Source organism: Hemiscyllium ocellatum, chromosome 44, assembly GCF_020745735.1.
Source record: "Hemiscyllium ocellatum isolate sHemOce1 chromosome 44, sHemOce1.pat.X.cur, whole genome shotgun sequence".
NCBI classification, from domain to species: domain Eukaryota; kingdom Metazoa; phylum Chordata; class Chondrichthyes; order Orectolobiformes; family Hemiscylliidae; genus Hemiscyllium; species Hemiscyllium ocellatum.
Genome location: NC_083444.1, coordinates 9,037,733 through 9,055,050, shown reverse-complemented (window position 1 = coordinate 9,055,050; position 17,318 = coordinate 9,037,733). Strand labels below are relative to the sequence as shown.

The 17,318-nt window shown below is 45.8% G+C and overlaps 1 protein-coding gene across 1 annotated transcript; it reads left to right on the top strand.

The window, feature by feature from the left end:
* The first annotated feature begins 332 nt into the window (after positions 1–332).
* LOC132835158 (ribonuclease kappa-like) lies at positions 333–10,487 on the top strand. Its single transcript, XM_060854492.1, has 3 exons — positions 333–461; positions 5,612–5,691; positions 8,898–10,487. The coding sequence occupies exons 1-3, from the start codon at positions 384–386 to the stop codon at positions 9,040–9,042; spliced, it is 303 nt and encodes a 100-aa protein (XP_060710475.1). The 5' UTR covers positions 333–383; the 3' UTR covers positions 9,043–10,487.
* The last annotated feature ends 6,831 nt before the right edge of the window (positions 10,488–17,318 follow it).

Sequence of the window (17,318 nt, the reverse complement as noted above, 5' to 3'; positions counted from 1 at the left end):
AAATTCATAACATTGACCCAACACCATTCTTTCAAATCCAACCTTTAAAAATCACAGGACAGCTCGTTTGATCATGTGATCCAACATCGCCTCAACCACTTTGCAGACAGGGAAAGGGGCGATAAGACTCAGTTCATCAACATTTTAGAAAGAAAGGTCAGTCCGTTATTAGGTAAATTGATATAAAATTGAAATATTGAATTTTGTCGAGTTATGTTTGTGAAACATCTGCTTGTTTGTCTTTTTTTCCCCTGTGTTGTTTGTTCCATCAGTGTTCACCATCCCTATTTGTCAGTGGACGGTGCCGGGTTCGATACATTTCACAATCAGCTGGAGCTGGTAACATTTTTGTTCAGGAAGAGGCTGGACCTGGGAACTAGGAGATGGCTTCCTTACTCTGCTGTGGCCCTAAGCTGGCAGCTTGTGGGATTGTCCTCAGTATTTGGGGAGTGATTATGTTGGTGAGTCTAAATCGTTGCCAGTGCTGGGGTGGTGGTGCAGAAGGACTCAGGGGGAGCAAGGCTTCTGTCACCTTCATCTGAAGTGGGCCTGGCTCCCCTTACTTCCATTCCTGGGACTCCCCTTAGTGAGGATCTGGTGATGGAGCTGGGAAGGGGCTTTGGTTGGTTAGGGTCAACTGTGAGAGACTGTGTTGAAAAGCTACAGAAGGTGTGTGGACTAGAAAAGGAAGATAGAGTGGGTGAGAGAGAAATGAGGGAAGGAGGGAGGGAGAGAGATGGTTTTGATACAGAGAAAATGTCAGGGTGGGAGAAAAGATAGTGAGAGAGAGAGAAAATAGAAAGCCAGGTTTTATTGGGGAAGAAGGAGAAAAGGACAGAGAGAGAAAATGGGAGAGTGTGGGGAGACAAGGTAGTGCTAGAGATAAGTGAGTGAGAGTGCTAAAAGGAAAACTGGGGAGGATAGAGTGATAGAAAGAAATATGTGGAGGGATAGATAGTAGTGATATATAGGCAGAATAAATGAGAGGAAATGGGTGAAGGGCAGATAACATATTGAATGAGATGTTTGTGTATGAGAGGAGAGAGTCATGTATTATTACAGACAGGTGTTTGAGAGCTCAAGAGATGGGTAGAGTGTGTGGGTGCATCTTTGCTAGCTCCATTTTAAAGTTTTCTTTATCAGGTTGAACACCTTAGCTGCTCATGCTGGGTCAATCCATACCAAAGGCTTGGGCATTGCTATCCAGGTTTTTCTGGAGGTCAGTTCTAGAAATAGAATTAGATTTTACTATCAAGTGTATCAACCTGTCCGAATACAGGAGCCCAGTGACAAGTATGCAAAGTTGTCATTCTGTGGTGCCATTCTTGCTTTGCACATAAACTTGTGATGCTACCTCTTGTGATTAATCTCCATTGTTAGGGCACGTTGTATCATCTACAGACAGCTGTTGCTTAGTTCTGTGCTTTCAGCTTGCTGAGTGTGGAGGTGCTCTTGCATTGCATACTCATATTCTGTGGCTCTTTGTCAAACAGATCCAGCTTATTGTGCGTTTTTAAAATTGTGATGTGACCACTTTGGCAGACCCTGATGTCATGAAGAGTGATTGATTATATCAATGCAGGATTGTATCCTCTGACTGCTGCTGAGATTCCTCCTCAGTCATGCTCCATTCCTGTCTCCAATATTAGCCAAGCTGTTGGGGTTGTGGAGTATGTCATGTCCTTGCCTCATGTTGGCATGTGTGGATTTAGTTGTGGAGGTTGAATGGTGAATAGGAATTATTAGTTCCAGTGTCACTTACTGATCCTGAACTGGTGCTCATCAGAGCTGGCTGGTTGAGGCCAGGTTCTGGAAACAAAACTGATGAACTAGTCTGTGCTAGATCTCAACGTGATGTGTTCAGTCAGTAATGCCTGTGTCTAACAATAATGTATTCTGTTTATGACATACCTTTGACACAGGAAAATGTCTTGCTTCCTTCACAGGAGTGTAAGCAAACAAAATGTGAAATAACCAATGTCATCTGGCACTTTTTTTCTGGTCTCCCTCATGTAGGAAGGATTTTGTGAAACTTGAAAGGGTTCAGAAAAGATTTGCAAGGATGTTGGCAGGGAGGGAGAGGCTGAATAGGCTGGGGCTGTTTTCGCTGGAGCATTAGAGGCTGAGGGGTGACCTTTATAGAGGTTTATAAAATCATGAGGGGCGTGGATAGGATAAACAGAAGGTTTTTTTCTGGGGTGGGGGAGTCCAGAACTGGAAGTCATAGGTTTAGGGTGAGGGGGAAATGTTTAAAAGGGACTTAAGGAGCAACTTTTTCATACAGTGTGGTGCGTGTATGGAATGAGCTGCTAGAGGAAGTGCTGGAGGCTGGTACAACTGTAACAATTTAAAAGGCATCTGAATGAGTACATGAATAGGAAGGTTTTGGAGGGATATGGGCTGGGTGCTGGCTAATGGGACTAGATTAGGTTGGGATATCTGCTCCGCATGGATGAGTTGGATTGAAGGGTCTGTTTCTGTGCTGTACAGTTCTGTGACACCATGTTCTTTCGCCAATTAGTGGTGACCTGTTCTGAAGGTAGTGGGAGGAGCATTTTGGGTTGGTTTCAAATTATGTATGCTTTTTTTTTTCAAAGCCCCTCCCCCAGACAGACTGTCTTTGTAACATTAGTTTCTGTTCTTTAATTCCTGCTCCCTCGTCGTGGCTGTATATGGTCACCAAGGAGACAGTCAACCTTGAGAGGACAAGTCCTTGAGGGACTGTGTGGATTGGACAGGCACACGGGAAGAGGCAAGCAAAAACAGAAAGCTTGGCACAGACACTCGGGGGATAGCAAGTGGGCTTGAAGTTCCCTGTTTATCCATCTTTTTAGCTAAGGCTTTCTTTAGGGTCTCAAGGCAGCTGGGGGTATGGGGAGAAAGCTGCAATGTGGTATTGAGATGGAGAATTGGCCATGATCATATTGAATGGCAAAGCGGGCTTGAAGGAGTAAGTGATCTATTCCTGCTCCCAGTTCCTACAGAGTCGTACAGAAGGGACACAGGCCCTTTGGTCCAACCAGTCCATGCCGGCCATAATCCCAAACTAAACTAGCCCCCACCTGCCTTCTCCTGGCCTATATCCCTCCAAACATTTCTTATTCATGTGTTTGTCCAAATGTCTTTTGAATGTAGTAACAGTACTCCCATCCACCATGTCCCCTGGAAGTTGATTCCTCACACGAACTACTGTGTATGTTTTTAAAAAAATGTCCCCTCTGTCTTTTTTTAAACTCTTTTTCTCTTCTCATCTTAAAACTATGCCCCCAGTCTTGTAATCCCCCACCCTAGAGAAAAGACACCTGCCGTTCACCTTATCTGTATCCCGCATGATTTTATAAACTTCTTTAAGTTCATCCCTCCGCCTCCTGCACTCCAGTTTTAAAGTCCCAGCCCCTCCTTGTACCTCAAACCCTGTTGGTAAATTTTTTTCTGACCCTTCCATTGCTTAATTTCCTTCCTATATAACCGGGTGACAAGATCTGGTCACAGTATTCCTCACCAACATCCTGTACAACCTCAATATAATACATATCTTCCTAATCCGGGTGCTAAGTTAATTCAAGGCCTACCTGGTTAGGCCTCCTTTCAACAACGGTGTCACTTTGCCACCTCAAGCCAGAATTCCCAAAGTTGGGATCAGGACCCTGAGTCAGGTTGTGGAATTATGAGGTATAACAAGGCCGTTCAGCCTGTCAAGTTTGCATAGCTAGAAAAAGTACTCTAAATCTATACTTGGCCCACTTTCTATTGCACGTGGGCTGGAATTTGGGAGAAGTAGCTGTCACTGAGTTAGAACCATTGTGCCCACGTCACTGCCCTCACCTCCATCCAAGGCTCCAAAGGAACCTTCCACATCAGAGATTTACCTGCACTTCCATACACATCATTTACCGTGTCCTTTGCTCCTGATGTGGTCTCCTCTACATTGGGAAGACAGGACGCCTACACTCAGAACGTTTCAGAGAACATCTCTGGGACACTTGCACTAACCAACCCCGCTGCCCTGTGGCTGACCACTTTTTAAACTCCCCCCTCCCACTCCTCCAAGGACATGCAGGTCCTGGGCCACCTCCGCCGTCAAACCCTTAACCATTCCCTGGAGGAAGAACGCTTCATCTTATGCCTTGGGACCCTCCAACCACGTGGGAACAAAGTGAATTTCACCAGTTTCCTAATTTCCCCAACCCTCACCTTATCCCAGATCCAGCCTTCCAACTTGGCACCGCCTCTAGATGTCCAAGTTCTTTCCCACCTATCCGCTCCACCCTCCTCTCCGACCTGTCATCTTCACCCCCACCTCTGTCTACCTATCACATTCTCAGCAACTTTCCCCATCCCTCCCCATTTATCTCTCAGCCCCTGTGGCCCATAAGCCTCCTTCCTGATGAAGGGCTTATGCCTGAAACATTGATTCTCTTGCTGCTCGCTTGCCGCTTGACCTGCTGTGCGTGGTCTCTCAGTCCCCACTCTGTCTGGTCTCCCCAAAGGGGTCACAGCAATTTTTCAAACCTCCAAAATGGGATCATGGTGTGAAAATGTTTGGGGAGCTCGGCTCTGGAGCCCTCTTTTAATGGGAGATTTCTTCATGAGACAGCAACATCCCCCACCTGCCTAATCCCTGTATGGAAGTGTTTTACCTGCTGACCAGGGAAAGAAATATTCATGTAGCGCTGATCATTTTCCCCAAAACTGCATCCTCCATGAAGCCCATGACTGGAACATCCTGGGGTCATAAGGCAGGGAAAAGCACAACTAGAAGAGAACAAAAGTTCTTTGGTGACAACTATGGAGTAAATTGGAATGGGCTGAGATTCTGGAAAGGAGAGGAGTTTGCACAAAGGTGTTAGAGGAGAAAGATTGAGTGTGAGGAAGGATGTTTTTTTTTTAAGCATTGAACGATAAATGACCTGGAACTCTGTCTCCGTGTGCAAGCAGTGGTGATGCATGAGCTCAAAGGGAAACGCGATGGACACTTCAAGGTTCACTACCGTGATCCCTGCTATGGATGGATTATCTTTTTGAGTAAAGGTGAAAACAGGTTGGGATTTTACTCATCGGAGTTTAGAAGAATGAGTGGAATCTCATTGAAACATTGGATTCTTAAGAGTCTTGCCAGAGAGGATGTTTCACTCCTGGGAGAGTCTAGGACCAGAGAGCACAGTCTCTGAATAATGGGGTGCCAACTTAAGACAGCGGCGAGCAATTTCTTCCCTGAAGATTGAGTCTTTGGAACTCCTTGCCACAGAGCTGTTGGGGTGGAGTCCTTGTGTATATTGAAGGCTGAGATAGATTCTTGGTCAGCAGGGGAATCGAGGGTTATGGGGAAAGAGAGCGAAAGTGGACATGAGGAACGTCAGGTCAGCCGTGGTCCTATTGAATGGCAGGGTAGGCTCAAGGACCCTCCAGTTCCTATATCTTTTGGTCTCAGGTAGGGCCAGTGATGAAAAGAGCAGGAATACGTAAATAAATAACCTAAAGTGGGCTGGCATGGACTCAATGGGCCGAACTGTTTGCTGGGACTCTGACTCCAGTGTTATGTGCGTTGGTGGTGGAGGGTTTAAGATGATGCTGTTCTGTTTTCAAACCTGTCTTCAACGTCATGTTCCAGGTCCTGCTGGGAATCTTCTTCAACATCCACTCGGCCGTTCTGATTGAAGATGTTCCCTTAACTGAGGAGGACTTTACCACGTGAGTGTGTTCAGGGGAGGGTAGCGATGAAGGGTGCAGTTGGATGGCCAGTGATCGGGTTGAACCCGGACGTGTGTGATGTGCTCATCAATGGGGTGTATAAGCTCACTATCGGCACCTCCTTGAGGCAATAAATGCCAGTGACCTCCCCACACCACACACCCCACCCCCTCACCAAACATGTCTGTGAACAAATTCCAATATTTTAAAATAAAGAGGTAGAAGTTACATATCCATAAAAAAAATTAAGATTTTTTTTAAGGTGCTGCATGAATCCAGCTTTCCAAGAAAGTTATTAGTAAGGATATATTGGGATAAGTGAGTGCTAGAAGATTGATATGCAGGAGTAAGCCATTTAGCCCACTGAATCTGCTGCAGCATTCGTGGCTGATCTAATAATCCTTAACTCCACTTTTTTTGCCTTATTCCCTTTACTGAGTAAAAATGTCTATCTTAGCTTAATGGGGCGACATTGGTTAGCACTGCTACCCCACAGTGCTAGGGACCCAGATTCAATTCGAGCCTCAGGTGACTGTCTGTGTGGAGTTTGCATGTTCTCCCCACGTCTGTGTGGGTTTCCTCCCATAGTCCGGAGATGTGCAGGTTATGGGGAAAGGACGCACTAAATTGCAATAGTGTCCAGAGATGTGCAGGCTAGGTGGGTAGCCATGGGGAAACGTGGGATTACAAGGCTAGGATAGGATGGGATGCTCTTCAGGGGTCAGTGCAGAATGGATGGGCTGAAATGGCCTCTATCTGCACTGTAGGGCATCAATGATTTTTATAATGGTTCAACCTTTAATAATAAAGAATTCTGCAGATTGACTTCCCTCCTGAGAGAAGAAATTGTCTCAAATCTGCCCTAACTGGGCTACCCCTTACTCAGAGATTATGCCCTCTGGTCCTAGACTCTTCCACAAGGAGAAACAACTTCTCAGTGGCTGTGTAGGTTTGTAGGACCGCCTTTCAAGGTGGAGAGGTTTAGGTAGGCCAAGGACTCGGGCAGCTACAGGCTCAGCTGCTGATGATGGGGTGGTTAAAACCATGGAGGCTCCTGATCACAACTGAAGGAGCACAGATCTCCAGGCCAGAGGAGACTGCAGAGATGGAGAGTGGGTGAGGGGTCATGGAGGGGTGTGAAAAAAATGGACGAAAGCATCAGAAATGAGATGTTACTTAACTGATGCTGACGTCGGTTACTGAGTGCAGTGGTCAATGGGTGAACAGGATCTTATGCAGGTTCACGGTGGTTGTGGAGGACACAGTGTAACTGAAAATGTGTTGCTGGAAAAGCGCAGCAGGTCAGGCAGCATCCAAGGAACAGGAAATTCGACGTTTCGGGCATAAGCCCTTCTTCATTCCTGAAGAAGGGCTTATACCCGAAACGTCGAATTTCCTGTTCCTTGGTTGCTGCCTGACCTGCTGCGCTTTTCCAGCAACACATTTTCAGTTCTGATCTCCAGCATCTGCAGACCTCACTTTCTCCTCGGACACAATGTAGGATTGCAGCTGTTGATTCTTTGTGAAATTGTCCAACTCTGAACTCAAAATGGATGAGAGGCCTGGAGAGTGTTCAATGCAAGTTTAATGGAAGGATACTGGGGTTTTGAAGTTAGATTGATGACCGGTCCGACAGACGTAGCTTGTATTTCCTTGACTCTAGAAGATCAAGGAATGAACAAATAAAGATTTTAAACGATTAAAAATATGGCTTGTTTAATGGAGAGGAAATACGGCATTTGTTGGAGGTAGTTTAAATCAAAAAGGGTCTAACCTAATAAAAGCAAGATACAGCAGATGCTGGGAATATGATTGAAAACACATAATGCTGTGAAAACTCAGTAGGTCTGGGGATTGAGAAACAGTTAACGTTGCGAGTCTAGTGTGATTCTTTGTCAGAACATGAAATCTTAAGGGAGGAACTTGGGTTTGAGGGTGAATGTATTTTCTTGCTGAAGGTGGTATCTAGTCTGGAATGCTGTTGTCTGCCCCTCGTCCCCTAAAAAGCCATGAATGTTAAGGAAAGTTCAGCAAAAGAATGTGATGGGAGAATGGGTAGGTGAAGCAGCTATATTTGGAAGACTGCATATAATTCTGGTCACCCTGCTCTAGGTAGGTTGTTGTTAAACCAGAAAGGGCGCAGAAAAATTTTACAAGGATGAAGCCAGGACTGGAGAGTTTGAGTTGATCATAGAATCCCTACAGTATGAAAACAAGCCATTTGGCCCAACAAGTCTACACTGACCCTCTGAAGAGTATCCCACCCAGACCCATTCCCCTACCCTACTACTCTACGTTTACCCCTGACTAATGCACTTAATCTACACACCCCTGAACACTATGGGACAATTTAGCATTCACCTAACCTGCGCACACTTGGACTGTGGGAGAACCAGAGTACCCGGAGGAAACCCATGCAGACACTGGGAGAATGTGAAAAATCCACAGCCTGAGGCTGGAATTGAACCCCAGGTCCTTGGTGCTGAGTCACCGTGCCATGGGATGGACTGAAACTTTTTTGCCCCTGGAGCATTGGAGGCTGAAGGGTGACCTTATGTAGGTTTTATAAAATCATGAGGGGCATGGATAAGGTGAATAGTTGCGGTAATCTTCAGGTTATGAGAGTCCAAAACTAGAAGGCATAGGTTTAAGGTGAGAAGGAAAAGATTTAAAAGGGACCTGACAGGTAGTTTTTTCACGTGTGTGTGTGTGTGTGTGTGTGTGGAATGAGCTGCCAGAGGAAGTAGTAGAGGCTGTACAATTACAATATTTAAAATTCATCTGGATGGGTACTTGAATGGAAAAGGTTTAGAGGCATTTGGAAGAATTGCAGGCAAATGACTTTAGTTTACTTTGGGCAAAACCATTTGGCATGAATGAATTGGATCAAATGGTCTCTTTCCGTACTCTAAGACCCTATGTATCATACCCATGACCCTATGTAAATCGGCCATGGGAGGTGGGGCAGGCTAGAGGGGCTGAATGGTCCACTTGGATTCCTGTGGAGAATGGACACAAAGGGGCCAAATGTGTCATGGGAGGAGGGGTGGTGAGGTTTGGGGGTGGAAAGAAGGGTGGTGTCGTGAGGCCATAGAACGAGGGGTGGTGTTGTGAAGCCATAGAACGAGGGGACATGTGATGTTTAAAATTTGAGCTTGACGTTTTGTGTCTAACCGGTTCCTTTCTACTTTGTGATCCACTGTCAGTACTGACGCCCCACAGAGAATCTATCGAATCTATGAGCAAGTCAGCTACAACTGCTTCATTGCTGCTGGAATCTACATCGTGCTGGGAGGATTCTCCTTCTGTCAGATACGTCTTAACAAACGCAAGGAATACTTAGTGCGCTAACCCATCTCGTTATTTATTGAAATTGTCGCCATCCTCTCCTCTAAACAATCATTTTAAACGTTCAAAGACATCTCTTTCCAATCAAATGTTTAAACAAAAATAAAATTGCACTTTGAAATTTAAATGACGTTGCTGGTGGCGGTGGGTGGCGACTGAGATGTTTGAATAAATGTTACAAGGTGTCTGTTTGTAAACTCTTTCTTATGAGACCCTCTTGTTGAGAGATTTTTTTTCACCTCCCTCTGGATTCCTTCCAAGTTTTTCGTTGTCCTAGATTCATCCCAAAATGGCCAAATACAAATCACATCTGACCTGGTAGTATTTTGAAGTCTGGTGATGTCAAAGCCATTTTGTTGGCGGAGTGGGTGAGGTCAGGATGAGATCTGTTGTTGAAACTGTGAAAGCGTAGTTTTGTCTTTCCAGACATCTGTTCCTGTGAAGAAATGTAACCTGTTTGCTGGCAGGACTGCTGTGGCACTCTGAGTCATGGAGTTAGGGGTTAGTAGGGAGGGGAAGATTCTCTCTCGGGACTTTCGGCACAACCACCACCATTGATTCGTATTTTAGCAAAATATGATAGATTCTGGAAGTCTGAAGTTTCTAAAACAAAAACCATGAAGTTCTGGAGAAACTCCACAGGTCTGGAAGCATCAGTGGACAGAGAAACAGTCTGGTATGACTTCCCTTCAATTCCAAAGAAGAATCCTGATGGACTCAACATTAAGTCTGTTTCTGTTGACACATGTGCTTAAGCACCTGTGGAGACGGAACAGGTCTGTTACCAGACCTGATGAAAACTCTCCAGTACTTTGTCATTAGTAAGTTAGATGCCTGTAGCATTCTGTAGGTAGTGTACTCTTTGTTGCTTTGGAGGTAGGCCTGCTTGGAGCTGGACTAAAGCTCATAGGCTTAATCATCACTAAATGAGGGCAAGGAAATTACCCCGGTCATCTTTCACCCCCAACTTCTGTCCTGAGGACTAAAACGAATCTTGCAGAGGAAGTGCAGGCAAAGCAAGGAGATAGACTGTGGCTTCTGTTGTCTGAGGAAAATTGTAATCTTTTTTTAAACCATTTCTAACGTTTCTGATATAGAAGAGGGGAGGAGAAACATTGCTTGTCTTGCAAGTCAGTCAGTGCCAGCCATTGACTCATCTGGATTTGTTTAGTGAGTGATTTCAGGAGATTCCCGTTTCCTTTCCTTTTCCTTTTCCTTTCCAATCCCATTCGTTCATCACCAATTTTTCATGGCAGAAGTCCACAAATATTAATGGAGGACCCTGAGTCACAAGGCCCTGTCTGTTCGTGAGAAACTTATTGTTTTTGTCCTTATTTTTGGAATTATAAATTGAGTTGTTTTTTTTTGTGTTGATGTAACTAATGCAGAAAACAGATGTAAATGATCCATTATTTGAAATTTTAGAACAATAAAATGGATGAAATTTAGGGCTCTTTTTGAGTTGTCTTTTTTTTCACTTTTCATGACTCTAAAGAAAGCATCTGATTGTGTTGCAATAGATAATCGTGAATCTTGAGTAGAGACAATAAAACTGCAGATGCTGGAATCCAAAGTCGACAGGTGGGAGACTGGAAGAACACAGCAAGTCAGGCAGTATCAGGAGTGCAGGAGTTGACGTTTTGGGTGTAACCCTTCGTTAAGGCTAGCACGTCCTGAAGGTCTTCCGGCTTCCTGCCTGTCCACAATCATGAAACTTGGCTGTAACGCAACTAAATGTGCCTGGCGGTTACTTGTCAATCATCATTGATGAATATCCTCAAAAGGGACGTAACTGAAGAGACAAATCTCAAAAGCAACTTTGTGATTTAAATTAAAATGTCATTTTGTGGGATCATAATTACCAATGTGCCGCAAGAGCCTGTGCAGTACACGTCCTTACCTTAGTACTTTTGGAGGCCTGAGTTCAAATCCCACCTGCAGACATATGTTAGAAACTGAGGTGTTATGTTGGAGGGGGAGGACATTCAGCCCATTGTGCTGCACTGGCTTGTTAAATGAGCATAATTACCTAGTGCCAATATCCTGTTTTTCCCTCCCATATTTTTGCACGTTACTCTTTTTACTCATTACTCTACTCTAGCAGAGTCATTGGGGACATTTAAGTGACTGCTGGATGTGCACATGGAAAGCAGAATTGAAGGGTGTGTGTAGGTTAAGTTACTATGTTTTACATTTAGGATTAAACCTTGGTACAACATTTGTGGGCCAAAGGGCCTGTTCTGTGCTGTACTGTTCTATGTTCTTTTTAAAATCTACTGCCCTCTTGAATGCCCTCAACCTACCTCCACCTCCAGGCAGCGCATTCTACATCTTAACTACTCGCCTTTCGTTAGTTTACCCTTGTTGCTTTAGTGGATCACGTTAAATCTACGTGCTCTCATTTTTTTTTTGTTCCTTTTTACCAGGAGGAATAGTTTCTCCCTATCGACTTGATTTAGCCCGTTCAAGAGTGTGAAACCTCGATCAAATCTCTACTCAGCCTTCTCTCTAAGGAGAACAGTCCACTTCAATCTATCCTCGTGACTTAAGTTCTCATCCTTGGGTCAGTTAAGGGGAGGCAATGGCCTAGTGGCACTAGCACTGGACTGTTAATCCAGAGATTAGGAGATAGTGGGTCTACAGATGCTCAATAAATCAGGGTTGATGAAGCGTGGTGTTCAAAAAGGTACAGCAGGTCGGGCAGCATCTGAGAAGCAAGAGAGTCAATGTTTCAGGTGGGTCTCTGCAGGACTGGGGAAGCGGTTTGAGAGATAAATGGGAAGGGGAGTTGGGGCTAGATTAGATTAATTACTTACAGTGTGGAAACAGGCACTTCGGCCCAATAAGTCCACACCGACCCACCGAAGCACAACCCACCCATACCCCTACATTTACTCCTTACCTAACGCTATGGGCAATTTAGCATAGTCAATTCACCTGACCCGCACATCTTTGGACTGTGGGAGGAAACCGGAGCACCCGGAGGAAACCCACGCAGACACGGGGAGAATGTGCAAACTCCACACCGTCAGTCGCCTGAGACGGGAATTGAACCCAGGTCTCTGGCGCTGTGAGGCAGCAGTGCTAACCACTGTGCTGCCCAGTTGATAGGTGGGCAAAAGTAGGTGATAGGTCAGTGGGAAGGGTGGCGTGGACAGGTAGGTTAGGTCAGGAGGTCAACAGAGTTGGAGGGTTGGATCTGGGATGGTGGGGGGGGGGAAGGGAGATTTGGAAATGCTGAATTCAATGTTCATGCCATGTGGTTGTTGGCTCCTGAGGTAGAAGATGGTGTGTTCTCCAGTTTGCGGGTGGCCTTGTGTCAATGCTGGAGGTGGCCCAAAATGAACAGGTCCTGAGGGGAGTGATAGGGGGAGTTGAAATGGTTGGCCATGGGAAGGTGGGGTTGGTTGGTGCGTACGGTCCAGAGATGTTCCCTGAACCGTTCCGTGAGTTTGCGCTTGGTCTCTCCGATGTTGAGGAGACCACATCGAGAGCACTGGATACAGTAGATGAGGTTGGAGGATGTGAAGAAGGGTCCTGCCTGAAACGTTGACTTTCTTGCTCCTCAGATGCTGCCTGACGTGCTGTGCCATTTCCAGGGCCATGCTCCATCAACTCTGTTAATCCAGAGACCCAGATAACGTTCTGGGGATTCCGGTTTGAACCCTGCCACAGGAGATGGTGGAATTTGAATTAGATTTTTAAAAATCTGGATTTAAGAGTCTAATGATGACCATTATCTACTGCCAATTGCTGGGAAAAACTCATCTGGTTCACTAATGTCCTTTAGGGAAGGAAACTGTCCTCATGTGACTCCAGACCCACAACCAATGTGGTTGACACTTAATTGCCCTTTAGGGATGGTAATAAATGCCAGCCAAGCCAGTGATGCCCTCACCCTGTGAGTGAATTTAAAAAAAATACATGTAAACTGCGTCTCTATTCTCTCCAATGTTTTCACATCCTTCTGATAATATAACGCCCAGAACATTACACAATATTTGAACTGAAGTGTGACAAGTGTCTTGTACAAGTTCAATACCATCCCCTTGCACTATGCCTTTATTAATAGAGCAGGAGAACACTATATCCTTCCCTTATTACTCTCTAGAATCTCCACCTGATGGATCGCTTTTAAAGATTTGTGCACATATATCTCTGCCCAGGTCCCTCTACTCCTGCACCCCTTCAGAATTGTACCATCTATTTTATATTGTCTTTCAGCATACCCAGGAAAGCCATACACACTGACTAGGTACTCAACTACAGGAGCAATCATCCCAACACCCACAAAGGGAGCTGCATAAGGACATATTTCAATAAGCCACAACACACTGCAGCAGCCAGGGGCTACAAGAAGCAGAGGAAGAACACCTATACAATGTATTCTGGAACAGTGGGTAGCTGATATGTGCAGTCTGCTGATTCCTGCACAACAGACCTAAACAAGAAGACACAACACGCCCAGAGACTCTGCCATCTTGCCATACATTAAAGGCATCTCGGAGATGACCAGATTACTCCGGCCCCTAGGCATCATGGTAGCCCACAAACCTACCCCCACACTGAAAAAGCACCTGATGAATTTAAAGGATCCCATACCAACAACCAGCAGAACATCATATACAAAATACTCTGAACAAATATTACATTGGACAGACGGGCAGGAAACTAGCCACCAGGATACATGAACACCAACTAGCCACCAAAAGACATGATCAACTATCTCTAGTATCCACACACACAAAGAGGGCCCGTACATCCACCCTGGGACAGGCTAAACAAAGACACATACGGGAATTCCTAGAGGCCTGGCATTCAAACTGGAACTCCATTAACAAACACATCGATTTGGACCCCATTTACCAATCTCTCAGCAAAAGAACTGGAAGTGTTATCACCCACTACAACAGAGCAGGACACACCAATAGCACGTGGGTCAGAACACCAGTGCTTCATCGGAGGCTCACTGATGATATTACCGAAATGCCTGAGAACAAATCTAGCAGCTTAGCAAGCAAACGTACATCTAGATTGCCTTCCAATGTTCATCCAACCTGTGTAATACACAGGTAATGGAAAATATATATGTACAACAGCATTGGCAGTGCCTACTGGCCACAGAACCCAGTAACGTCTCTTCCATTAGGCAGAAGATACAGAACCTTCAACACACACACCATCAGGTTCAAGAACAGCTTCTTCCCTGCTGTTATTAGAGTGACGAATGGAGTCTCTAACTTCAATTAATGTTGATCTTGCTTTGTACACTTCCTGCGGTGTAATCTATGTTTAAAAATGTGTTGCTGGAAAAGTGCAGCAGGTCAGGCAGTATCAAAAGAACAGGAGAATCGCCGTTTTGGGCATAAGCCCTTCTTCAGGAATCCTGTCGATTCTCCTGTTCCTTCGATGCTGCCTGACCTGCTGCGCTTTTCCAGCAACACATTTTTAAGCTCTGATTGCCGGCATCTGCAGTCCTCACTTTCTCCTAGTGTAATCTACGTGCCTTGTTCTGTTCAAACACCCTACGACCCGTATGTTCTTGTTTGCTATGACTTTCCTGTACTCCTCGCAAAATAAAACTTTTCACTGTTTGTGTGGAGTTTGCACGTTCTCCCTGTGTCTGCATGGGTTTCCTCCAGGTGCTCTGGTTTCCTCCCACAGTCCAAGGCTGAGCAGGTTAGGTGAATTGGCCAAGCTAAATTGTCCATAGTGTTCAGGGATGTGTAGGTTAGGTGCATTAGTAATAAGATAGGGGAATGGGTCTGGGTAGGATACTCTTTAGAGAGTCGGTGTGGACTTGTTGGGACAATTGGCCTGTTTCCACACTGTAGGGATTCTATGATTAGGTACATGTGACTACGATAATCAAATCAAATCAACATCTAAAGCGTACAGTGAGCACCGAATGTTCCCTCTCCAAGGACATACAGGTGGGATGTGCAGGGAGAATGTGAGGACTGCAGATGCTGAAGATTGGAGTTGAAGAGTGTGGTGCTGGAAATGCACAGCCGGTCAGGCAGCATCCAAGGAGCAGAAGAATCAACGTTTTGGGGATAAGCCCTCAGGAATGAGGCTTGTGGGCCAAGGGGGCTGAGAGATAAATGGAAAGGAGGTGTGCCTGAGGGGTAGGCAGCTGGGAATGCGATAGGTAGATGAAGGTGAGGGTGAATGTGATAAGTTGGAGAAGAGGGTGAAGCAGATAGGTGGGAAGGAAGGTAGACAAGGAGGACTGTTCTAGATGGTGGTGCCAATTTGGATGGTTGGGATTGGGATAAGGTGAGGGAAGGGGAAATGGGAAACTGGTGAAATCCACATTAATCACATGTGGTTGGAGGGGCCCAAGGTGGAAGAAGAGGTATTCTTTCTCCAGGCATTGGATGGTTAGGGTTTGGTGACGGAGGAGGCCCAGGACCTGCATGTCCTTGGCGGAGTGGGAGAGGGAGTTAAAGTGTTCAGCCACATGGCGATGAAGTTGGTTAGTACAGGTGTCCCAGAGATGTTCTCAGAAATTATTTGCAACTTGGCGTTCCATCTCCCCAGGGTAGAGGTTATCACATTGGGTGCAATGAGTACAGTGGATGACATGTGTGGAAGTATAGGTACATTTCTTTTGGATGTGGAAGGATCCTTTAGGGCCTTGGCTGGAGGTGAGGGGGGTGGTGTGAGCATAGGTTTTGCACTTCTTGCTGTGGCAGAGGATGTGCAGCCAGGAATGAGAAGCTGGCAGTGAGGTTAGGATGCCCCCTTCCGCTGATTGGTTACCTGTCGACAGCCAAGCCCATATCTGCCCATCAGCCATGATTGAATGGCAGAGTGGACTCGATGGGCCGAATGGCCTTACTTCCACTCCTATGTCTTATGGTCTTAATAAGATGGTGGGAACAGGAAAACATTGTCAATGAAACAAAGAGTTACTTTCTGAAGGAAAATTAAGAATAAAATGTCATTGAAAAAACCGCCAGCACTTTATAAATATTCTACAAGATAACTGAACAACTTGTGCATACCAGGTTGCCAACTCTGGTTGGAGACAATAAAATAACACAGCAGATGCTGGAATCCAAAGTAGACAGGCTGGAAGAACACAGCAAACTAGGCAGCATCAGGAGGTGGAGAAGTTGATGTTTCGGGTGTGATCCTTCTTTAGGACTGGGGGTGGGTACGGGGGGAGCTGCAGATAAAGGGGGTGGTGGGGAGGAGGATGGTGAAGTGGGGATAGGTGAAGGCAGGTAGAGAATACGACCTGGTTGGTCAATGGGAGGAATGGTGGCAGGCAGCAATGGAAATGAGTTGGTGGGGCTGGGAAAGAAGTTGTGGGATGGGATGGAGACTATTTGAAATTGGAGAATACAATGTTGGGTCCTTTGGGCTGTAGGCTGCCCAGGCGGAAGATCCGAGTTGTTGTTCCTCCATTTTACAGTTTGGTTCATTGTGGCAATGGAGGAGACCAAAGATGGTCATGATTTGGAGATGCCGGACTGGGGTGTACAATCACACAACACCAGGTTATAGTCCAAATTTTAATTGGAAGGAGGTTCAATTGGAAGCACACTAGCTTGCGGAGCGTCGCACTATCACCTGATGAAGGAGTGTCGCTCCGAAAGCTAGTGCTTCCAATTAAACTTGTTGGGACTATAACCTGGTGTATGATTTTTAAGGATGGTCATGTCAGAAAGGGAATTAAAATGGAGAGTCCCATCAGCCCCTGCGGGCCCAGCTGAGATGCTAGGCTAAATGTGCCCTAGGTTTATGTTTGACCTCCCCAATGTAGAGAACACCACATGCAGAGCATCTAATACACTACACGTGGTTGAAAGAGAAACATGTGAACTCTGGTTGTGCATCTTCCTAAATGGTTGTCAATCACTTCCAGCCTTCCATCGATCTGTCCACGCTCTACCCCTATTGGTTTACAGAGACGTCAATCATTCCCGGAACCCGCCATCCATCAGCTTTCTCCCATTGGTCCATCCAGCTCCAGTGACGTTTAGAAACCGGATTGGTGAATGAAGGGGCGGGTCTATTGACATTCAGGGCCACCAACCATTCGGCGCTGAGTGCCTGTTTTGACCGTTGATTGACGTGCTGAGAGGGCGGGATCTAATTATTGACGGATCGCGCGCTGGGTCAATCGGTGACGGGACCCGAAGCTGAACGGCGGCCTCAATCTTGATCGACGTGCAGTCCAACCAATGAGGGACGGTATCGGGAAGACCAGCATCCAATGGAAATGGAATATCTTGGAAAGGGCGGGATTGACTCTCCCGCTGGATAGG

What these genes read in the sequence shown, in the direction of transcription:
- LOC132835158 (XM_060854492.1), top strand. Translation starts at nt 384, where the DNA reads ATGGCTTCCTTACTCTGCTGTGGCCCTAAGCTGGCAGCTTGTGGGATT. An exon ending in TTTGGGGAGTGATTATGTTG is followed by an intron (nt 462 to 5,611) that starts GTGAGTCTAAAT and finishes GTCATGTTCCAG; the next exon opens with GTCCTGCTGGGAATCTTCTT. An exon ending in ACTGAGGAGGACTTTACCAC is followed by an intron (nt 5,692 to 8,897) that starts GTGAGTGTGTTC and finishes ATCCACTGTCAG; the next exon opens with TACTGACGCCCCACAGAGAA.